The 23994-nt window shown below is 45.9% G+C and overlaps 1 protein-coding gene across 2 annotated transcripts in view; it reads right to left on the bottom strand.

The window, feature by feature from the left end:
• Positions 1-22553, bottom strand: part of prrc2c (proline-rich coiled-coil 2C) — a 34054-nt gene extending 11501 nt beyond the window's left edge. For both annotated transcript variants that reach the window (XM_083647489.1, XM_083647490.1), the window contains exons 1-15: positions 22273-22553; positions 16919-17091; positions 16373-16547; positions 15227-15339; positions 14883-15008; positions 14435-14733; positions 14240-14316; positions 13389-13525; positions 13126-13213; positions 10918-11071; positions 10095-10806; positions 9827-9999; positions 8670-8931; positions 6152-6362; positions 3580-6051 (exon numbers count right to left, since the gene is read on the bottom strand). In XM_083647489.1, the coding sequence (XP_083503615.1) occupies positions 3580-6051; positions 6152-6362; positions 8670-8931; positions 9827-9999; positions 10095-10806; positions 10918-11071; positions 13126-13213; positions 13389-13525; positions 14240-14316; positions 14435-14733; positions 14883-15008; positions 15227-15339; positions 16373-16547; positions 16919-17036 (5117 nt within the window). In that variant the 5' untranslated portion in view covers positions 17037-17091; positions 22273-22553. The remainder of the gene's footprint in view (positions 1-3579; positions 6052-6151; positions 6363-8669; positions 8932-9826; positions 10000-10094; positions 10807-10917; positions 11072-13125; positions 13214-13388; positions 13526-14239; positions 14317-14434; positions 14734-14882; positions 15009-15226; positions 15340-16372; positions 16548-16918; positions 17092-22272) is intronic.
• Between the last annotated feature and the right edge of the window lie 1441 nt (positions 22554-23994).

Here is a 23994-nt window from a genome sequence, read left to right as displayed (position 1 = left end):
AGCCAAGGAAATCGAGTGCATTTCCCAGTTTAGCCGTTGTCACCAATACCTGAATGATCTGATCTGTGATCTATATACCGTAAATTCCGGACTATAAGACGCACCGGTCTATAAGCCGCACCTTCAAAGGTGACTATTTTTTTCTTCTATAAGCCGCACCGGTCTATAAGCCGCGGGTGTTTTGATGTTTAATCACCATATGTAAGGCTTCGTGCACAGAGGGGATTGTCGGGAAAGAGATGGCTGTTTGGGGAAGCTCCCATTTATTAACATTTCAACAAAACAAAAGTCAGGTCACTAATCCCCAGACAAAATCACACATTGTGGTATTTTTTGTTTTTTTTACAGTGCACACAGTGTCCGCGGTGTGGTGAAAAGAGGGCAAGAGAGGAAATTAAAACAGAAGTGGATTTATAGTTAGAAAGAGTGCTAAAGAAGAGAGAATTCCGTTTTTTATTTTTTTATTTTAGTTACTCACAGTACTATTGACCAGTCCAACTCAAAAGATATTCGGCAGTTTCACTTTGAGCTCTTGTTCCGCCGCTGGGCACACAGTGTCCGCGGTGTGGTGAAAAGAGGGCAAGAGAGGAAATTAAAACAGAAGTGGATTTATAGTTAGAAAGAGTGCTAAAGATAGTCCGGTCTGGTTATGACGAGTCTCGCTGGGTACAGTACGCCAAAGCGATATCCATTGACTCGATGATGCTGTTGTATGTTGCGCGTTTCTGTTGCACCAACGCGGAGAGGTCCTGCCGGACGAAAAAGCGCGTACCCTCCCAGGTGAGGGGCTTCTTCCCCGCAGCCTGGAGGATGAGTTGACGGTCGGGCCAGCGGAGTAGGCAGATGAAGATGGCCCTCGGTGGCAGGCCGGGGTCTGGACGTGGCCGAGGCGCCCGGTGTGCCCTGTCCACCTCTGGTGGTTTCTCGCCTTCCTTCAGGTCCAGGATGTAACACAGGATTTTGCCACGAAAGCGTCCATGTCACCAATCTCAGCTCCTCTTTTACATTGATCAGGCGAATGTTATTTCTTTTACTCCTGCTGATTAAGTCATCAACCTGCGTGTGCAGGGTTTCGATTTTGCATTTTATCCATTTTCGGACTCACTGTGTTGTTTTTGTCCTCCAGTGCGCGGATGCGCTTTTCCGCATTATAAACTCTGTTCACGGTTGCCTTAGTTTCTTTAGTGAGTGAGTGGATGGACTTCTGCACGTTTTCAAACTTGTTTTCAAGCTGCTCAAAACCTCTGAGCGATGTCGGACTTAATCGATAGTGTTTCACGGAGTAAAAGTTTAGCCCAAGCGTGTATCTCCAGCCTCCAGCAGGTGAGTCATTTCCTCATTCATGGCGTGATTGCTTCGTCTTTTTCTTTCTGCTTACCTGTGTTGTGTTATGTTATGTTATGTTATGTTGTTAAAAGAGGGCAAGAGAGGAAATTAAAACAGAAGTGGATTTATAGTTAGAAAGAGTGCTAAAAAAGAGAGATTTTTTTTTTTTTTTTGGAAAAAATCCATAGATAAGACGCACCGTTATATAAGCCGCAGGGGGCAAAAAAGGCCAAAAAACGGGAAAAAAGCCGCGGCTTATAGTCCGGAATTTACGGTACATTATTGATGAGGTGCCCCAGTCTGCTAGCTCCGCTTGCCAAAGTAACCAAAAATAGCCATCCAGTCACAAATCTGGCAATTTAATGTTGCCTTGCTTATCAGTAAATATTCAAATGTTAAAATCATCACTCATGATTTTTTTATTTTTTTTACTAGATGGAATAATAATAAATAATTTACTAATCCTTAAAGCAACTCTTTAATTCAGGCCATGGGGATTGTGAATGAGAGATCAGAATGATTTGTGTTGATATTAATCCTTGAATAATTGTTTCCCCCTTTTCTATTTGGCATGGGATTTGACATTCCTTTTAAAATGTCATAATCTTCATAGAAGGCTTTTTGCTTACCAAAAAAACAAAAAACAATCTACTTAAACACTCATTGTACTATGGGCAATACATGATGACTATTATGACCAGGGTGGGAATTTTGTCATTTTAGGGGCAAGGCCTTCTGGCCTTTGGCATCACAATTTCTTTTAGGGCACAAGGCCACATGCCTGTGTGTTAAAATGAGCCAATACACACCCTTTGCATAGGGCAGGTACATTAAACTGAGACCACTGACGCTTTTAAAGCAACTGACAGTAGCAGACTGGTGGCAGGGCACTGCCAAGGCGGCCTTAGGGCATCAAGGCCAGAGGGAGGGGCAACGGAGGCCATGGACACCGTGTAATTCCCACCCTGATTATGACTACTAATGGTTGATGCATCAAATCGAAAGACAGATTACCGTAAATTCCGCACTATAAGCCGCACCGGACTATAAGCCGCAGCAGCAAAATTGACTGTTTGTTACATATATAAGCCGCACCGGACTATAAGCTGCGGGTGTTTTAATGTTTTTTTTTTTTTTTTTTTGTGTTTTAATGTTTAATTACCATATGTAAGGGTTCGTGCACAGAGGGGATTGTCGGGAAAGAGATGGCTGTTTGAGGAAGCTCCCATTTATTAACATTTCAACAAAACAACATAACACAACACCACCTGTGTTTTTTTTTACAGTGCACACAGTGTCCGCGGTGTGGTGAAAAGAGGGCAAGAGAGGAAATTAAAACAGAAGTGGATTTATAGTTAGAAAGAGTGCTAAAGAAGAGAGAATTCCGTTTTTTTTTTGTTGTTTTTTTCTGAAAAAATCCATAGATAAGCCGCACCGTTATATAAGCCGCAGGGGCCAAAAAAGGCCAAAAAACGGGGAAAAAGCCGCGGCTTATAGTCCGGAATTTACGGTAATAGTTTTTTTTAAATGTATGTTGATATTCAGATTATAAAGCACTTTCTAAATTAAATTAAAAAAAGGGAGTTGATATTTATCTGACTGCTTGTATTAATTGATGAAAAAGTAGCCATGTGCAGTAATATAGAAAATTGAGGATGTGATACTGGAGCTGCGAGACTTTGATCTGTATCTGTATGAGGCCAGAGAAGATTCACAGTCCTAATGATGACCAACACAAAGTAGGTGATGCTAAGCAGCCACACCTGCTCCGCTAAATTGGATAACTATCAAAAACTGAAAACTTCTTTGTCTAGTTATTTTACACTGCTGCAAATAAAAGATGACAGCGAAGCCAGTAGACAGACAGCTAGTGAGATGAAGGAGAAAATGTTTTCATTCTATTCTCCAGCAGAGTAAACAGTCTAAAAATAGGCTGTTGACTCTATATTTAACTCCACGCCAAAACACTTTGGTGGCCAATTAGAGCAGTCAGCCAGGAAACAGCAATTGACCTTCAAGTGAAGAATCTTTCAACAGCCAAGGGTGATTTGGCTGGGCACAACACAAATTACAGGACACTAAACCAGGAAACTAAGTACGAGAGTAAATTAGCAGGAACTTTGCACTAACGAAAAGGTTTATTTGGTGTGAATAAATTTGCAGTGTTATTCCGGCATACACTGTTCAATGAGTTGACTTCATTATATAAGTGCTAGTGTAAGCAGACAAAGTAAACATTTGTTTCAAACTCACCCTCTGCGGCCAGTTCTGGCTCCTCCCCTCCTCTCCCCCTTGTTCCCAGTGTAGCTGCGGCCTGGTTTGGCTCCACTGTTGCCTCTACGGTTCTGTCTCTCTGGAGGCCTCTGGCTGGAGAAACTCCTCTTGGCTGCAGGAGCTCCTTCACGTTTTGGAGTCAGCCCTCCCTCAGGAGGGGTTCTACTGGGTGTCACAGAGCCCTGAGGGGGTGCGGGCGCAGGGGCAGAAGCGGCGGCTGCAGCATTAGCAGCTTCCAGCGCTCCCCTCCTCTCCTCTCGCTCCCTCCGCTCATTGAAGTCACTGCTCTCAGAAGCGGTTTCCCATTCCTCATTGGCTTGGTCTGAGGAGTTCTGGTTGGACAGGTCAGGGGACTTTGTACCGATGGCAGTGATGGTGGGGCTGCTAGGCAAGGGTGCTTCAATAGGAGAGGGCAGGTCGGGGGCAGGCACGGTGGCCCCCAATTCTGCAGGCACGGTGACAGGTGTTCCTGGAGCTCTTGACAGCGTTGGGGACATGGGGGTATGGGCAGGGGCAGAGCCAGGGACAGCAGCAGGCCCCAGGGGTAGAGGTGCATGGGGACCGGGAGCCGTTTCTCCACCAGCCAAAACTGCAGCCTCCCGTTCCTTCAGCCGCCGGAAGCGGGGTGGTTTGTCTTGCCTGGGGGGCCGTGCTGGTCTGGGCCTACGAGGCCTTTCTCTGCTACTCTGAGGAGGCCCATCCCCAAACCTCTTGCTCTCATATTTGGGGGGGCGGCGATCGTTGTGAGGATTGTCGTATCTTGAAGATGTTGACTCCGTATCCTCAGGCCTGAACGTCTCCATGGGTTTACAGGGCCACTGAGAAGATGAGTCTCTGGCTGTTGGTCGCCTGAGAGGGGCTGAACGAGGGCCTCCGCGCTCTCTTGCTCCTCCTCGTCTACTGTACAAACCCCCTCTACCTCGCCGAGAAGGCTCTCCTTTAGGAAGGAACCCTGGTTTGGGCCTGCTTTCATCATCCCCTCTAGGTCCAACTTTCTCCCCCATCTGAGGAGGTCCAAAGCCCAGCTTGTGTGGGCCAGGCCGGGCCTCCCCAGGTAGCTCTCGTCTCAGTGGTCGACTAGGTTTGGTGCTAGGCTCACGGTCCGAGGGCCCAGTATCACTGGCGGACTCCCTCCCACCTTCACTCTCAGAATCGGTGTCAGAACCACGGCGCCTCCGGCGTTTGGGCATGACCTCGAAGTCGGAGCTCTCACTGCGTGTCTCACTTTCCTCCCTGTTGCGGAAGGCAGCAGCACCTCCAACAGTAGGTAGATCAGAGCGTGCCCGAGGCTCCCGGTAAGGGTAATCCCCCCGGCTTCGACCTCGACCCCCCCTGCACCGGCCACCATAGGTCCCTCGGTAGCTCCGTCCTCTGGAGTAATACTCCCCTCGACCGCGTCCCTTGAAATTGGAGTCAGCAGGCCACTCTCTCTCTCTATCCCTATCCCTGTCCCTGTCCCTGTCCATTTCTCTCTCCCGCTCGCGTTCCCTCTCTCGCTCTTCTCGTCGGTCTCTCTCTTCTCGTCGGTATGCACGTGGAGGAAGGTTGGACTCTTTCCTGGGGGGCAATTTGGGTTCTGGGTGCTTGTCATTACTGGGTGGCTTGTCTGGTTTCTCCTCCTGAGAGGAAGAAGTGGGGGGCCCAGATGAAGGCTGGGAGTCTCTGGGTCTCTGAGGAGCAGAGGGTGTTTCCTCAACCTCAACAGCGTCTTTCTTCACCTCAGCCTGTGGCCTGGAGCCCTCGGACACAGCAGCAGCTGCAGAAGGAGCTTTTGCTGCCAGATCCTTTTTGGGCCTCTCTCCTCTTTCTCCTCTCTCGTGGCGTTTCTCTCTCTCTTCCCTCTGCTCCCTCTCCTCTTTCATGTCCCTCAGAACAGGCTTCTTTATTGGCCCAGACCTGCGGACAGGTCTCTCTCCCCCTGGTCCTTCCCTACGTCCGGCCCCAGATCTCCCACCCCAGCGCAGCTCAGCTTTCTGCTTACTAGGGGCAGGCAGAGGCAGCTTCTCTTGTTTGTGGAGTCCATCAGCAGGAGGTGTAGACCTGTTGCTGGCCACTGCAGCCTGGGAGTAGGGCTCATTGCGGACCTTATCCTCAACCCTCTCCCCCGTGTCCTGGAGCTCTAGTGATTTTGATCCTAGGGGGAGCCCATCAAACCTGGGCTCGTCCAGTTTGAGGGAGTGGCTGGAGCCCTGGGAGACACTCCTCTGGAGCATGGCCTGACCAAGGGCTTCTACCTCTTCCCCACTGGGTAGGCCTGGCTCCTCAATGTCAAACACTGAGGCTACAGGGGGCCTGTCTAGAGGTCCTGGGGCATCCTCTGGACTCTGCGAAAATGCAGACGGGGACTCTGTAGGGTCCCGGAAGAAGTCACTTTTGCGAGAGTCCAGTGCACTGTGGTCCTGTGGGTACATGGCTGGGAGACTCCTGTCCAGATCCAAACCAGAGTCCAGCCTGTAAAGAAAACAAAGCAGGAATGAGAGTCACATCCAGAAAACAAATTCACTGCTGAAATATTCATGAGTCAGTGTTCTGCTATAGGGTCCTTTTTCACCTGGGTTCCTTGTTATCGTCCCGTCCTTTAGGAGGAGTAACAGATGGTAAGGGCTCTGACTGCGGGTATGGGTCAGACCCCCATACCATGCGTGACTCTGAGGGCAGGCCATGGTCACGAATAGGTCGGGTCAAGTGGTCAAAGGAGTCAGAGCTGGAGCTGGAGTTGTCACCTGGCTCCCTGCGCACGATCTGCTTGGGCGGCATCCTCCCTAAAGACAACACAACAGAATGACCATGAACAGGGTGTCTGTCTTTCCCCACTGGGGAAAATGGGGTTTGCCAAAAATAATGAATCAAACTAGAGAAGTGCACTCAGTAGAGTGCAGATCTCTGCCAGGCACCGCTACGTCTAACAAGGAAAATAACCAATGTGCACATTTAGATCATCAATCAACATCACGTAATGTGTAATGTTTAATCTGGCCGAAGCATTTTTCAATCAAAGATTAAACAATTGTGAAGCAAGCATTCTGGACCACACGGTCAATTTAAGCAATTTAATGGTGCAAACAAACAGACTGTAGGGGCACGGTGGCTCAGTGGTAGAGCTGTCGCCTCGCAGTCAGAAGGTCCTGAGTTCGATTCTCGCCTGGGACACTGTGGGCGCTGTGGTTGTGTTCCCCCCCATATCTTCAGTGCCTACTGCCCAGTAGGGGTGGGGGAAAAAATCGATTCACCTAAGTATCGCGATTTTTAATGTCACGATTTTTTGGATCAATCTTTTATTCCAGAATCGATAATCGCAAAAAAAAAAAAAAAAAAAAAAAAAAAAAATTGGTGCTTGCAGTCAGGCCACTCACTGAACAGCAGGCCAGGCGCCGCCTACTGGTTTACTAGTGGTTTTATTACTTTATTAGTTAGTCTGAAGTAATAATTACACTTCAGGGTTAAAGTGGGTGCATCTCATTGTAAAATTGGACTTCAAACGGCCCAAATCTGGCTTCAAACGGCCCAAATTCCACGGGCGTTGGCCCATATCGGCCTGGCCTGCTTGGTATCTAATGCCCGGCCTGAATTATGATCCCAGTCCGCCCCTGTTTTTAACTATATCGCCCAGCCCTACTCATGATATATAATATACAGTCTCTAGTGTATGATTCAACTTTTCCCATGTTCTAATCTAGTGTAAAAAAGCAAACAAACTGAAAAAATAAAAGAAAAAAATAAACAAAAATCGCAATAAATCGTAATATCGAATCGCAATAATCGTAGAATCGCAATACTTAAGAATCGCAATATAAATCGAATCGGCACCCAAGAATCGTGATAGTATCGAATCGGGAGATAAGTGAATCGCCACAGCCCTACTGCCCAGGTGGGCTATCTCGTCGTAAGGGCCTTTCTGTCTGTGTGGAGTTTGCATGTTCTCCCCGTGCTCCCCCAGGGGGGTTCCTCCGTATATAACCCCCCCCCCACTAAAAACATGCAGAAGATCAGATCGTCATCGTCATCGTCATCCGACCAGTGACGACAACATCCAAAGTCGGTCCCCGGGCGCTGTACGAAAAAGCGACCACTGCTCCTGGCCTGCCCCAGGAGGAAAGGACAAAGCCAGGATGGGTTAAATGCAGAGGACAAATTTCACCGGCCACCGTCAGCATGTGTGTGTTGTGGCCCTCCGTGCATGTGTTGTAGTGTGTTGTGTGACAATAAAGACGGGCTGCCGTCTGAAAATCGTTTAAAAGACTGACATTTCGACACTACAAGTATCTTCCTTGTCAAAAGGAGTCAAAACGTTTTGCCTCTGGAAGACACTTGTAGTGGTGAAAGTTTTGCTTAAATTGACCGTGTCCAGAATGCTTTCTTCACGTGTTCACTCAGTCCCTCTTCTGAGCCTCAGAGGCACTGGTCTGGCAAAGTTCATCAGCTGAAGCGTGAATATTCCCTGTGTTCTACGAAGGTGAAACAACACAAATATGGGTGCAGAGGATGCTGTGACAAGACTATGGTGCTTTTGCCCCATGTTGGACATGACAATTTTACACAAAGTTTGCATCAAGCTTTCTTTTCCCATTTAGAATCCTTAGCCAACCAGGCTTTGTATTTGGGATTGTCAACCCAGCCATCGGAAAACCCATTGTGGGCAAATGCAACCCATTCATTCAGTCCACACTCCCCGAGTAGCTGCAGGTTTAGTAGTTGCAGCGGGGTAGCGTGAACTAAAGTGGGTGAGTCACGCCCACGTGAAGGTGAGGCCCCAATTTTGCCTGTGTGGCTGTCTGCGCCAAACACCATGAAAAAACACTCACTTGTATTATCAATTTATTTTTCGAAATTCTGAATTTTATATTTTAGAAATAGTCTGGAAACACAAATCTTTTCCCCATACGCTTTTCCTTTTTCCATACTTTTCCAGACCTGGAAAATGCCCAAATCAAATTCCATACTTTCCCATACTGCGTAGGAACCCTGCTCTTTTAAACGGTTTCCTTTAGCGGCGAGCGACTCGTACCCAGATGGTTATGTGAAAACTAACCATCTGGTAGCATCATCATGTTAAATGGCATGTCTCCTACCAGGATGCATGTTAGGTGGCATATCCATGGGCGGTCGTCCTGACATCATGCGAGGGTCCATGTAAGACTGCATCATAAGCCAGCGGGGGTCAAAGCCCATGGAGGCCAGGTGCTGGTGGTGGGGGCCCATGGGCTGATACATAGAGCGGTGCTGCTGCTGCTGCTGCTGTTGCTGTTGGGTAGCTGGGACTCCTCCACCACCTGATGGAGACACAGAGCCCCCACTCTGCTGCTGCTGCCACTGTTGCTGCTTCATCTGCTCCTGGAAGATGGGAGGATTGTGGTTAGGCAGATATACAAATTAAGACCATCGTGTGCGTGTGTGTGTGTGAGAGAGAAGAGTGAGTGATATTTTATTTCATTGTGATTGTCCCCTTTGTTTTTTGTTAATAAAAATAAAATAAACATAAGACCATCAGTGAGCCATAATTTGCTTTTAGTGTCTACCACATTCTCAAAGTGATGGTTGTCTAATTGTCCTCTTTTTTAATCATGACAAACTACTCAAAAAAGCACCATATTACTACTACGGTATTTCATTATTTCATCAGTCTCAGCGCTTGTGCTTGGTGTTCAAATGCAGGGCATTGCAAGTACATGATTATAAACCTTAGCCCAAGTGTTCCAAATGTCACAGCCCGACAAAACTTTAGATCACAATCCCCATTTGATAAAGTTTTTCCCCAGGGATCAACAAGAACTAACTCAGTAACTCAAGAAGCCAGGGCGTCCGGGTAGTGTACGGTAGATTCCCTGCCAGTGCCTACCAACCCAAGGGTCGCAGGTTCGCGCCCCCATGTTACCTCCGACTTGGTTGGGCATCCATACAGGCACGATTGGCTGTGTCTGCGGGTGGGAAGCAGGATTGAAGGGTATGTGTCCTGGTCCCTGCACTAGCGTCTCCTTTGGTCGGTCGGGGCGGAAGGGAACTGGTGGGAATAGTGTGATCCTAAATAGCTACATCCTGCCGGTGAATCTCCCCGGTGCCAGGTGAAAAGAAGCGGCTGGCACCGCGCATGTGTCGGAGGAAGCATGGTGCTGGTCTACGACTCTCCCCAGATCGGCAGCAGGGAGAAATTGGATCAAGTACAATTGGGGAGAAAATGTGTGGGGGAATCAGAAAAATAATAATAAGTCAAGAAGCCAGCTGTACATACCTGCTGTCTGAGGAAACGAGGAGGCAGAGATTTCTGGAATTGTTTGGAATAGCCCGAGGTGAGAGCAGGACGCATGGCGGCCCCTGCCTCTCCCTCCAGCTCTGGGGGTGCCACAGGGACTTCCTCGCCAATGGGTGGGTCCATACGAGGCAGAGACAGGTGGGGTTCATCCACTGCAGAGAATTTTTTTGTATTGAATTCCAAATAAAATGAAATAAATCTTTCACATACATATGCAACTCTCAAATGGCTCCATAAGCAGACTCACCTCTATTGTCATCTACGTTGAAATAGTCTCGAATAGGCATTGTCGTCCTGTCCGTTTGGCTCTCCTCGACCAGGGGGCCCACCTCTGGCAAGGAGCCTTCTCCCTCACTCAGAGGCTCTGGAGTGATGGCCACGGGTCTCTGGACAGGGGAGCTGGGTTGGCGAGGCACAAAGTGAACCTCCTCCTCCTCCTCCTCCTCCTCCACACTGGGTTCCACTCTCTCTCTTTCTCCCTCTATCCTTTCTCCCTCTATCCTCTCCCCCTCTATACTCTCCCTGTCTTGATCCACCCTCTCTCTCTCCCTGTCTGGTAGAGGAGCTTGTATGACCGGCGCCTGGGGTTGTGAAACCGGCATAGAAGATTCAGGGCTGGACACTGGTGCAGGAGCTGATAACGGAGGTGTTTCCTCACGAACAGCTCCTGCCTCGTCATTGGGGGTAGGTTCGGGAGGGGTGGGTTTGCTCTCAGTTGCCGGTCGGTGTTTTTCGTTGAGACGTTTCAGTTTTTCAGCACAGGCTGCAAGCCGCTGTTCCTCCATCCGCTTCTCTTCTTCCTCTCTTCTCCGTCTGGCTCGTTCTACAGCTTCGGAAAGCTCTGAGGGCTTCTTGCGCTTCTGTCGCCAAGCGTCAGAGTCCTCTTCACCACCAGGTGGCGCTGTGGCCGGTGGTTTGGTCCCACGTGGAGCTCCACCACTCACTAAGCGACTGCCACCCTGGAGGACGGGATAATTAGTACAACTGCAGACTAAAATCACCTTCTGTCAGACCAGTGAGTGCACACTGCACAGGTAATAAGAAGCGCTTGTAATGCACAACAGCCATACCTGGTAATCCTGTTGAGCAGCTAATTTATTGTGTTGCCCAATACTGCCAGGAGATGGTGCTCTGGGGTCTACACCATCGGCCCATGAGCCCCCGCGGTTCTCCTGACCGTCTGATGGCCGGGACCTCATCCGCTCCACTTTACCCATCAACACCCTGAAAACGAGGTCACCAAGTAAGAAAAAAACAAAACAAAAAACACCAATCAACAACCTCCCAACATTTGTGTACATACACACATTCTTTGGACTGACAGAGTGACTGATTTCAGGATATATAAATCAGTTGATGGATTTAGCAGGATGGATTCAGCAGATCTATCATTTATACATCCGTTGCTTCTTATGACACTATTTGTACTTTGCACATCAAACATCTTACATGCATTATGTGGAGGTTAGGGGTGCACCGATCACGTTTTTTGCCACCGATCACCGATCGGCTATGGGAAATATCTGCCCAACCGATCATCGACCGATCACCGATATATAAACTCCTCAAATAAAGTTTGGAAACGTTATTTTAGGTCAATTATTTCTTCCCTTTAATAATACCAATTGGCATTGTATTTTATATCGTTGGAAAGCCTGATTAGTGATAGGGCTTTTTTTTTTATATACGGTATATAAAAAAATTAAAATAATAATATAATATAAAAAAATATCGGCAATCAGCCGAAATATCGGCAATCAGCCGATCGCATATTTGAGGTCAAAATCGGCCGATACAGATTGCTTGCCGATCGATCGGTGCACCCCTAGTGGAGGTCCCATTACATTTCATCCTACACATAATGTGACAATGGTATCCTGTGCGACTGGCTTATACATTATAATGTGTCAGCAACCTGATCACATGCTTTGTGTATCCACTGTAATCAGTAAATAGGTGATTGTGAAATATCAGTAAGAGTGGACCATAGGGAAGATGGGTGTGCTGCATCCATCTTCGGCCGGATTTACACAGGATCCGTCGCTGGCATTGGCCCCGCCCCGCCACACTCCATTCATAGTCAATGGAGGCAGTCCGGCGACAGCGTGAAAAACATGCAGAGATCGTACGGCGAGAGAGGGCAATCCAACTTTGGGGGGATGAAACCCTACGTCACGCTCCAGTGGCCAATCTAGACACCACACACACAGACCTCTGCTCTGTTTCACTCGTCTCTTCTCTTCTCTCTCTCAAAAATCATGACTGTATCTGTTCTTCACAATAAAAATCCTCTGGTTAGTCTGTCAATGAAAGAGCCTGCCTGCCTCAGCACTCGGCAGAAATGTTTAAGCAGTTTTAACACGCTCCACACGAGTGAAAGTGAGCAGCATGAAATAGCAGATATCAAACAAAAACTAAACTAAAAAAGAGAGAAATTAAACTGAAGCTACAAAATAGCCTATAGACCAAATCACCGTGACGTCACCATGTAAACAACCTTACTTCCGCGTACCACTTCGGGAAGGCGGCAGGTTTAAATTTGCGTCTTGTCAAATAAATGCTGTCAAACCCTCTCGTTGTTTTCGGCCGACTACTTTCAATTTAAATGTTCAAACGGTTGGTAAACATGCTTGTCCGACGTATCTAGCCTTTCTTCTGTGTTTGTTTTATGTAGTGTTGTTAGCTAGCTAATAACGTTTGTTTACAACTGTCAAACTCGCTGTTTTTTTGCAGACTCGTTAACTAGCTACAGAGCTAACGTTACAGACAGAGCTACTGACGCCACGTTAATTTAATTTAGCTTCAAGTCTACTCTGGTCTGGTCTGGTCCAACAGGTAAATTAGCTAGTCTGGTTTCCACTAACGTTAGTGAAAGTGTTGTTATGAATGATATTAAACAACACAACACGAACTAACCATTTTTGTCTTCAACATGTCAGTTTGTGCCGTTCACCGCCATTATGATGTGTGTGGACCCCAGGGGTAACCGGAAGTAAATGTAGACATCCCCGCTGATTTGGTCTATAGCCTTTCAAAAATGTATTTTCCTGGTTCGCTCGCACACATGCTTGTTTTGAAGGAGAGAAGGCAGAAAGGGGGGGTGAAGTGAGATCCGCCCACCCCGACGTACTACAGCCGGACTACAATACATCTCGACGGATTGTATCTGAATGTGGCCTTAGGTTTTTAAGATGAGTGATAACCTTAATTAGTGAAGTAGGGAAATAAACATTGTAAGAGAAAGAAGGATACGACAAAAGTAGTAGAGAAAGACTCACCAGTTTTCCCCTTTCTCCTTAGCAGCTTGGTTCTCCTCATCATCGCTGAAGTTGAGTTTCTCAGTATAGTCCACCTCCATCTGAGCTCCTGCATAGTAGGAGGGATGGGGATTGACAGAGCTTAGAACCAGTGGCCTTTTCCATGTCAAAGAGCATACAACTCTTACAGAATAAAAATGAACAAAAGTTACATTTATACAAATGACAACTGAACAACTGGTTGATTAAACAATGCTCTCCATAATTAACGGATTGCTACTAACCAGCCCAGCCCTCATCAGCTTCAGTGTCCAAGTTGTCCAGCTCCTTGAGCTCTGTGGCGCTGACGATGGAGGGTCTGTCTGGGTCCTGGAGCCAGGCCTGAGGGGGGCCCTGCTGAGGTCGCACTGGCCGAGGACCCCTGGACACACAACAGAGGAAAAAGCAGATCAAGTCATTATGGGACCCAAACTGAGCCATGAACTCTTATACTAAAACGAGGCTCTCAAACAAGCTGACTTTGGTACACCCTCCCTCCACCTCTGCCTGTCAGTACTGAATCGGTCCCAGCTAGAGAATCGGTTATGCACATGTACGAGCGGTCCACCATCTTGGAAAAGCTAGCTACAGCAAACCACTTGGACAAACTTGACATGTGGTTTTCTATTTTACAGGACGTGCAGGCTGCAGTTCATCCAAACAGATTTCAATGCAGATTCTTTCCACATTTTTTAAAGGTACATTCAGCAATGTTTTTGTGTTAAGTGTTAAATAACTATATTCTGACAGCCATCACTGAAATAGAGTGTTTGGTCAGTGACTTGAAACTCCCAACCCCCCGCTGTCCTCTATCTCTCTCCTGTAGTCCTGCATGCAGGGCGGACGTATCTCGGCATTTCCTATTGACTGTAAATTCATATATATATATATCCTTTTAATTCTATTTTTTTTTCCAGATTTTTTATCCCCCGTTAGTGCTAATTTTTTATTTATTTATCCTGGTTGCTGCTCCACCCTCTGCCGATCTGGGGAGAGCCGAAACTGGCTTGCCATGTTGTGAACTGAAATTGCTGTGGATGGCTATGATATTAGTTTAAAATATATTTTATAAATTGTATAATGAGTGTGAACTCACTTGGCTCCATCTTGCGGCACAGGATATCTGATTCCTTGCCCTGGGGCAAAGGACATTCGAGGATAGGCGTGGGACATCTAAAAAAGAACCACAGCAGCATTGTCAGGTCAAACAACAGTCACACACAGAATAAGTAGATCACTTTAATAGGCTCATACGGGTGGGGTCAGTTTAGAAAAGAAAGATGAGACTTACATATGGCGGCATCATGCTCCTGAAAGGAGGGTGGAAGTGTGGTGGCACCCCAGCAGGAAGCTGCTGCCCCCCATTGAGTTTAGGCTGAGGAGGGCCAGGAGGAGGCAGCCTCTCCTTTACATCTCTCTTCTCCCTCTGGCCGTCACTGGTTAGGGTTCGGCCCGCCTCCTCAGCCTCCTCGGCTGGCGAGGAGGTACCGAGGCTTGTACTACCCTCCTCTGGTGGCTTGCTGTCCATCTCAGGGGGGCTAGGTGCAGCGTTCAGATTCCTGCCCCCTCCCTCACGCCAACTGCCAACATCTAGGAGGATTGAAGGAACAGACATTGATTGGTTTGACCTGATCTTACGATCTGGGAGACTATGGTCCCTGAACAGCAGGCAAATGGAAAGCGATCAAAGGACAGGACACTGAACAATGTACAATAAATACATGTGTGCATGGCCATACTTTGAGGCCTGAGGCTGGGACCAGGTCCATAAGGCTCCTCCTCTTGACCTTCTGCTTTCTCCCCCTCACCGGCAGCCTGCAAGCTGGGAAACTCCTGGTGGAAGTGGCTGCTCACACGAGGTGCTCCTGCACAACACAACCGCATCATTATAAACACACACATCACAAGGTTGTATATTATGTAACACAACAGTGATCACAGAAAGCAGTGTTTGATTTGTAGCCGTTTGGATTCCAACGTTCTTTACAACAGTATAATTGACAAAAGCCAAGAACCATGGGACCGACTTCGTCGTTTTAGGAGTAGCCGTGATACCTGGGGAGGAAGTGGAGAGCCTACTTACCGTCTAGCTGTGCCTGCTTGCTGTTGGCCCAAGAGCGGACGCCCACTACAGGAACCTCCTGTGGCGGGATCACTGGTGGTTTGGTGATCTGGGGTGGGGGGGTCTCCTGTTGCCTGTGGCACAGAAAACAGGGCAGCAGGCCAAGGGAGAAGAGAAATGCAAGGGTTTAACATTTTGCAGAGTTTTATTCCAACGTAAGTCATTCATCACTTGAAATGTTTTCCATAGATAGAGTCTGCTGCCTCCCATTGACAAAATGAATAGTGTTTTGGAACAAATGCCTTCATGTTGATTTAAAAGCTACATCAAATGGGATGGTGGTGCTTGGCTTCTGTTGTGTGTGTATGGGGAGGGGGGGGGGGGGGGGTGCTGTCATCTCCCCCAAAAATCAAGTCCCAACGAATTTGAAATGACACAATTCACATATATATATATATTTTAGGGATGGGCATCGAATTTTCGAATAATTGTTGTTATTATCAAGGTCGACTTTTATTATTGAAAGTCGAAATTCAAAATTCAAAAAAAAAAAAAAAAAAAACATGTGAGTGAAATGTTGCATTGTCTCCCCTGATTCTAAGTATAGTCGAATCGCTTGGTTTGAGCAAGTAAAACAATTTTTATAAGCATTTTAAGCAAGGTTTATGGAAAAATGAATGAAATCCCATGAAGAGGGAGAGGGGGTGACTTTGGCACCCCTTTGGCACTCAGACATGAGCCTACTAAATATTTAATGAACCACTCATGATTGTCAAAACTGTTTTTTATTTTCGAAAATGTCAATGTCATGTAACATGTTCTTTACTTCAGTGGTGCAATGCTTGTTAGAGCTAAAAATCCACAGCAGAAGCTTTTTCTATTAATTAATAAAGCCTTAGACTTAGAATCAGGGGAGACAATGCAACATTTCACTCACAAAAAAATAAATAAAAAAAAATTAAATTTTTATTTTTATTTTCGAATTTCGATTAAAAGTCGACTTTGGCCAGCGAATTTCGAATGGTGTTTTTGCTAGAAATGCCCATCCCTAATATATATATACATACATTTCCCCATGTTCAAACAAAATATCGAATTTCAAATAAAAAATTACAGCACTAGGGTGGATGTAAGCATGCAGACATCGGCACAAGTCCTCTAGCTCACCTCTCTTCCCCCGCCTCAGGTCGAGAGGCCCAGCCACTGCCGTCCTTGGGGACGATGTTGACGTTGGGATCGTTGCCCTTGTTCTCCGCCTTCAGACTGGGCAGGTTGGCCGGAGGCGGCATGCGCCGACTGACAGCAACTTTGCCCAAACTCTGGAGCCCATGTCTGGCAGCCACTGGTGTGTGAAGGACAACATTTTCACATGTAGGGGAATTGCAACGTGTGGACAACAAGTGGCAGGCAGGTGTTGTGAGAATTAGAAATTTAGCATAATTGAAGCTAAATGCTATTTTCACATGAACAACAGTCACAAACAATGAACAGATGGGCAGTGCCGGTCTGTGCGTGTTCATTTGTCCGGCACATGCACATTTTCACCCTTAACTGGGCTATGGATGGATGGATGGAGTTAAAAAAAGACAATATTGAGACAAGTGCCTGTTTCTGGGATTGACTTAACTCTATAATGAAACAAAGCAAGCTTGCATACCTACTGATCGCCAGAGAGAGAATGTAACTGGGGAGATAGTGGGTGTCTGAGCTTACCTGCAGTTTTCTGGGTTTCCAGAGATTTGCCCTTGTAGGTGTTGAAGAGGCTAAGGGTCGCATACTTTGTTTTGCCGCCATCCTTTGACTTGGTGATCTGCCCTGGCTTCTCTGACATTTCGCTGGAAACTCATTGAGTCTGGTCCTTCGGCCTCACCCCCAGAACCAGCCTCCTACAAGCCCAGGGTGGGACAAAAAATGGGAACAGAGAGGTCAGGGGAAAAGAAGAAGACTCTAGCCACACAGAACACTTCAACAAGCAGCCCTATGCTTAGAGACTAATTTCCCCTCACAATGTGTGACCTCAAGAAAAACACTCCACACAGTTGCCGTTACTATTCTATGTTTAAACTAACATCCACACACCTGGGATATAGCGTTACTATACTATGTTTAAACTAACATCCACACCTGGGATTGGGAAGCCATTACACAGCCATCAAAATCATCACTAATATGCACCCTACAAACTACATCACTTCCCTGTCTGAAAGAGCCTTGCTCTGCAAACTGCACAAAGACCTGAAAAGCCACATTGCATGAAGCTCACATGGCAGAGAAGCTGCTCTGCCTCTGTTACTGTGGAGAAGAGTAGTGAACAAAAACAAACAAAAACTACAAGTCTTCACCTCTCTATCACAATGCCTGACTTCCCCTCTGCTCAATGGGGCATGTCATGTTGCCATGCCTAGTCTATCCTAAGACAGCAGGAAGATACTCACCAGGGAAGAGGAAGAGGGAGAGAGAGGGGGGGCAGAATAGTGAAGAAAACAGACCAAGGCATGTAAAGGAAGAGTGTGTGTGTGTGTGTGTGTGTGTGTGTGTGTGTGTGTGTGTGTGTGTGTGTGTGTGTGTGTGTGTGTGCATGCACACTAGCCGGGACAGAAGGCAGCATGTTTGGGGATGCAATGTGTGTCTTTCCTAAGTCACATGGGGGTCATTTATAATTGATGAACCGGTGGTGGAGCTGTGTGTGTGTGTGTGTGTGTGAGAGAGAGACAGAGAGAGGGAGAGAGAGCTGACAGCTCTGATGATCTGAGTCTGCAACCTGGCCTTGGAACACGTTTGCAAGGAAACTCAGGCCTGTCTGTCTGTAGATAGACTGTGCTGGCACTGAAAACCCTCCCAGTCTAGTCTAGAGTAAATCAGCTCAACAATGCCAAATGCTGAGGAGGGGTGGAAGGGGTTCAGGAAATGTGTGTTTACTGTCGGAATCATAAGTGCGGCACACAGTTAACCGGATATTTTCCGCTTTTAAATTTATTTATTTTTTTTAAACAATGACAGAAAAATCTGAAGACTGTAATTTTATTTTTTAACACAGGTAATAATAGATTATGCCAGAAATTGTACAACCCTGTCTGTCAAAATAACAGACAAGACAACAAGAAAGTCTAACGCAACCTCTGGTCTGACATCACATTAATGGATTTGATCAGTATATGGCTGTCCCGAATACTTTTTTTTTGGCTTTAAAGCATCAGTGATAAGTATTTGAATATATTCGAAGCTTTGGCGGCCGTGGGGGGGACGTAGAGGCCGTGGGGGGACGTAGAGGCGAGGACAAGAATCGGACTTCAAGGATTTAAATTTTTATTGAAATGAAAATGGTTTAAAAAAGTGCAATAATCAGATCAAATAAATTACAGCCATAGGCCATAAAAACAAATCTGCTCACATGTAGTCCCTGCTGGCTGCATGGTAAAACTGTCAGTTTCAGTGCTGGTAGTGTTAAATGTCCTTGTCTGAGAGAATAATTAATAATAGTTAACATTGATGCATAATAAATAATGTTGCATTCATATTTTTTTAAGTAAAAAAATAAAGCAGTCAGAACACTGACTTGGATATCGGTGGCAACGAATCGAAGCTTTGAATCATAGACGTCAGCCCTAGTGATCAGTAACACAAAAAAGCAGGAATGGGTCAAAAAGCAACAAAACAGAAATACAGCGAAGCATTTCCAAGGTGCGTGCTCGCCCGGTCAACTGACAGACAGGGATGCAAACTCATGCAGCGTGAAAAAGGTGACAGAATACACAAAACCACTCGGAAATCATTAACTTAAGTGCCCTATTTTTCAATCAAAAAGGTGACTGTCATCTAAAAGTGACTAGTTTGCATCCCTGGACAGAGCTCATTTATACCGTGCCTCGTTGGTTCACCCTCGAGGTCAGACACAGCTCTCACCGTCTCATGCACAGTTCAGCAATTGTGGGCCGCGCGTGCAACCCAGGCCCGAAATTAACTTTTTGACTCACCGGCCAAGTGGTGGGTAGATGGGAAAAATGTGGAAGTTTGATGTTCGAAAGAAAATGGCAAAATAAGATCCCTATGGATTTGTTTGCCGTTTGAAAATCTACGGCAAAGGTTGTTTAGGAAGAGAGCGAAATTTAGGGCTGTCCTTGACTCTGTGCCAGTCAAATCGGATCCGACTGTCCAATACGAATATTCGACTATTCTATACAAATAAATAAAAATAATAATATCTTCAGTGATTATTTCGACCACATTAACAGTCAATGCAACAGTGTGATGGGGACATATTTTTTGAGCATTTAAAAATCAATAAGAGACTGTATATGATCATGCAAGATTTGAATTGCCGACGTTGGGCTATTGGATAATGGATTTGTCTGAATAATGAGACAGGCAGGACACACATATTTCTTTTTTAAATTAATCTCTTCTAGCCCAATTATTTATTTAACCTTTTAAACATTAAAACAATAAAACATGTACATGGCTAACTGTACAAATTTGGATGGGGAAAAAACGACTGCTCGACTTGACAGGGGTCTCTCGACTGATGACTCGACTATTGGACTTTTAGAGGACAGCCCTAGAGCGAATGTTGATAAGCGGTAGCGCAGCCAGAGTGTGACTTCCTCTGTGCAGTGTGCACACAGGCCCCAGGCTTTGTTACCTGTCTGGTGCCAGAGGCAGCACAACACAAAGCAGGTGGCCAGTGTCACCTGAGGACGACGCCTCCAGACAGAAAGCTTTAATTCATTATCAAATCAATGCTTATGTCCTCACCGCTTCATCTCTTCAACTGTGAATGAATGCATTAAATGAGGTCAAAAGAGAAGGTCCAAGGACAAAAGGCGTGAGACTCATCACAGCCACACAAACTGTTTCTCCAACCTCAATCAGCTCAGCCCAACCTCCAGCATGACCCTGCTCTCCTGCAACATCTCTTCTGATTTACAGTCCCTCTCAGGTAAGCCAGCCTGTACTTGCTGCCATCTTTTCTCACACACACACACACACACACACACACACACACACACACGACACACCTGATGTGATGTGAATGACACACCTGTAAGCCTTTGTGACTGCACCTTGCACTGTTGTGACGCTATCAAGTTGACAACATCTGTTCGCAGACATAAACACACAGACTCACAAGGTCAAAAACAATACCAGCCACACGCTGTCATGGATGGTAAAAATGTGGCTGGCAAATTTTCAATCCATGAGCTCCTGTGGCTAGTGAATGAAAAAAAATGCTGGCTCGGTGACGGTGAGGATGGTAGCGCTTGGCAGGAAGGAAGCACATATCAAGTGTCCTGATTCAGTCCTTACACGATTAATCCCAGTCTCCCATCCCAACTCCCAACCCTGACAGTGGAATGACTGTTGCCCAAAGCCCATAGTCACTCAGAAGGCAACTCTGTTGTCTGAATGGCGTGAACTTTACTCTGCCACTTTCTAATGTCAGGTTTCAAATGTGTATTAGCACGAGGAAATGGACAGGGCAACCAGACAGGAAATTTGGTTTCCAACTCCTCATCTTTTAATCAGTGCAAGCAGAGGCCTTGGATCTTTGTGTTCTGAGGAGGTGACTATCAGCCGAGTCACCACTTCCCACAGATACAGCACCGGATTGCCAGGACTGAAATGGCACCACATGAGATATGGTGCCCACTATTTAAACAGATAACCACACATTCATCTACCTAATTTGACACTATGAGATGAGATTGGGGTCAATGCAAGGCAAGGGCCTTGTAACATCCTGCTTACTGTTTTCAGCCCAATGTAGACAAAGCAAGGGGGAAGACAAGGACTAGCAGCCACTTCAGATCAATGTGGTACTCCCCCACCTCACCATCAATACCACTGAGCTGGTCTCCCTTGGGAGAAGAGGGTAATTTCATTATCTCACTGTCCAGATAGACACAAGAAATTAGATAGTGGCTATCTTTTCAATTCATTTGGCACTGAAGTGCTGAGATTTTACGTAATGTACAAATAAAAAGCTTGCTGGTGTAAATGTCAACCTGAAATATAGACAGACGACCAAATTAGCAGAAAATAAAGACAGATTGATAAACTGGATAAAATGTACAACACTGAATAGCCTTGACATATATTCATTAACATCAATTTAGGGTCAGCTGAAGCTGAATCACAATATAAATGTTTAGCATCTCTTTTATATTTTAAGCAAATGGCTTGATCATAATAAAATTACTTCCAGCTCCAGCAGATCCCTGGGTATTAGTAAATCGCAGGCAAATCAATAGGCTCACTCAAATCAATGTACTTCTTATTACCTCCCTCAAACCACTCCAATGCAAACCCATTACAGACCATGGGTGCAACACATAGAAGACAATACCATGACATGTTTCTCTCCATTGGTTTCCACGTCTGCAGATGGAGACGATGAATCATTTGGAGCCCTTCACCGTCAAACCCTGCCAGACTCATGAGCATGCACACATTAAGGGAGAATCGGTTGGATCTTGATGGTATACATTGATAATCTACCAACAAAATCTGACAACATGCAAAATGAGCATGCAACATAACGCTAATATAACGACACGAATGCAATACAATGCCTATGTATGCCTAACGTTATTCAAATTCTAGCTGAAATGACTGCCCATTTTAGAACGTCGTCGTGTTTCTGTAAATCAGTGGCATTGATGAGGGTGCAGGCCGTCCAAATGACTGGTGGGCAGGGTGGTATCTCAGCGGCAGGAGTAGGGGCCCTCTCTGCCCGGAACTCACCACACGAGTCGGCACAAATAACGCTTTCACTGCACCAAAGTTATCTGTATGTTAACATATCACATACACGGCAACACCGAATTTGATATTGATGTGCAACGTGGTGCCATTTATAACAGGCCGGGCCAACAGCTTGCAGTTTCGTTTCGCTCCGGTCGCCATCACATCTACATTCAGCCCGTTCGCTCTCAGTCACTGCACTGTGTGTGTGGCCAGAGCAAGCTAGCCAGCCGCTTGCTAACCAGCTAACGTTATTTGAACACCAACACATCCTTTGCTCCCAAACCTCGAATAACACATTCCAACTTCCCTGACATGCCACCCACCTGCCGCCGCCGGTCCCTTCTTTGTCCTCTTGTGTCTCGTGCGGCCTGACTTGCAGTCTGGTGTTGGCCTGGTTTGTGGTGAACGAGTGTGTCTGGCCGGCGGATTACAAAAGCTGGCTAGCCTGCTAACCCAGCTCGGCTAACGATGGTTAGCTGGTTTGCTCGCTGGCCGCTATCCACATGCACGGGTCCAGTCACTTTATTCTCCGCCCCGTCTCGCTGTCAGTCTCTCCTTGGCTGTTCGGGGGTCACCGGGGGTACCGGTGCGTGCTCGTCCCGTGTTTCGGTATCTTTCCCCACCCGTTATCTCGTGCCAGACCGTTTCTTCTCTAGTTGAGTGAGGCCCCGCTCGCGCCGCGGCCTGTCGCACAATCAAAGATGGAGACTGTAGTTGCCAGATTTATCTGCCGATAGTCTGATATCCCCCTTTCAATGACTCGTCTAATAATCTAACCCCCTATGCAGGTCTTCAGTTTCTTTTATACATCCATTGTCTTCAGTCGCACACATTAATTACATGTAAAGTTAAACCCAACTATACTCAGTTATCTATCTTTTATTTGGAAATTGATTTTTACAATAGCCTATTTGTATGCTGACATAAATCATATTGCTCTAAATTCACAACATTCTACATATTAAGAAAAAAAGAAAAGAAAAATGCTTGTTGGAAATGGGTGGTTCATTGCTGACTACCAACTGGAGTTAATTTACAAACTTAGTAATTAGCCTACTGCATCTCTGGGTTTTATCATGTTGATGCCTATGGCATTTTATGACATGACATTTTATATTTTCTACCACTGAAAAGGGAGATGGAGAAATGTTTGACTGTAATTCCTATTTAATTTAATGCCTATTTAACTTGGACTTTAAATTCATATTTAATGCCTACTTGGACTGCAAATTCATATTAATTCACGAATATGAGTGTTATAAGCAGATATTCAATTGTAATGTCTGCTTATAACACTCCTATTCATGTGTAGGCTATATTGGACTGTGACTGCACTTGCAATGTTGTGTGATTTGTCTTTCAGATTTTTTCTTATTTTATTTAGGCTATCTCTGAATATTGAAATGACCGCTATAAAGATGCTACACTAAAACAAATTATTCATGTAATCTTGCATATTGTGGGAATAAGAGTGATTCTGATTCTGACACTAGCCTACTGTCAAGAAAGTAAAGGCAGATGAACTATCACGATCTGATGCAGTGATGCCTAACCTGAAATGAGAATCCTGTATGATTTGTCAGTCTCGTGCTGTACCACGGGCAATCCTAAAACCTGGCAACCCAAGAGGTAACGAGTGGTCGCGAGTGATGCGTGGACGATTCTTTTTCCGGGGTCCTCCGGTGCTTGCCGCGCGGCGGTTTGTTTGAAGTCTGTTCAGTCTGCTACAGTGTGCACTGAGATTTTTGTTTTGTTTTGGCTTCTCTATATTGCATTCTGTTGTCAGGGATGTAAAACTACTTAAGTCTTTAGACCTTCATTTGTTTCCATTGAATATGACTTCTTGTGTTGATCAGAAAGTAGCTTTTAAAAAGGTGGACAAAGCTGTGCATCGTTTCTCTAATTTCTATTAGGCTGGAATAGCCTACCACATTTTGTTTTTACACTGGAATACGTGCTGCAACATTTATTTATTTATTTATTTACAACATAGTAATATAACATTTATAAAACATGAGTAAATGATCAGTAATGTGAGTTTTTAT

Source organism: Poromitra crassiceps (assembly GCF_964638095.1).
Source record: "Poromitra crassiceps genome assembly, chromosome: 12".
In the NCBI taxonomy this organism is placed as follows: Eukaryota; Metazoa; Chordata; class Actinopteri; order Beryciformes; family Melamphaidae; genus Poromitra; species Poromitra crassiceps.
The sequence above is the reverse complement of the archived record's forward strand: the minus strand, read 5'-3'. Positions and strand labels throughout refer to the sequence as shown.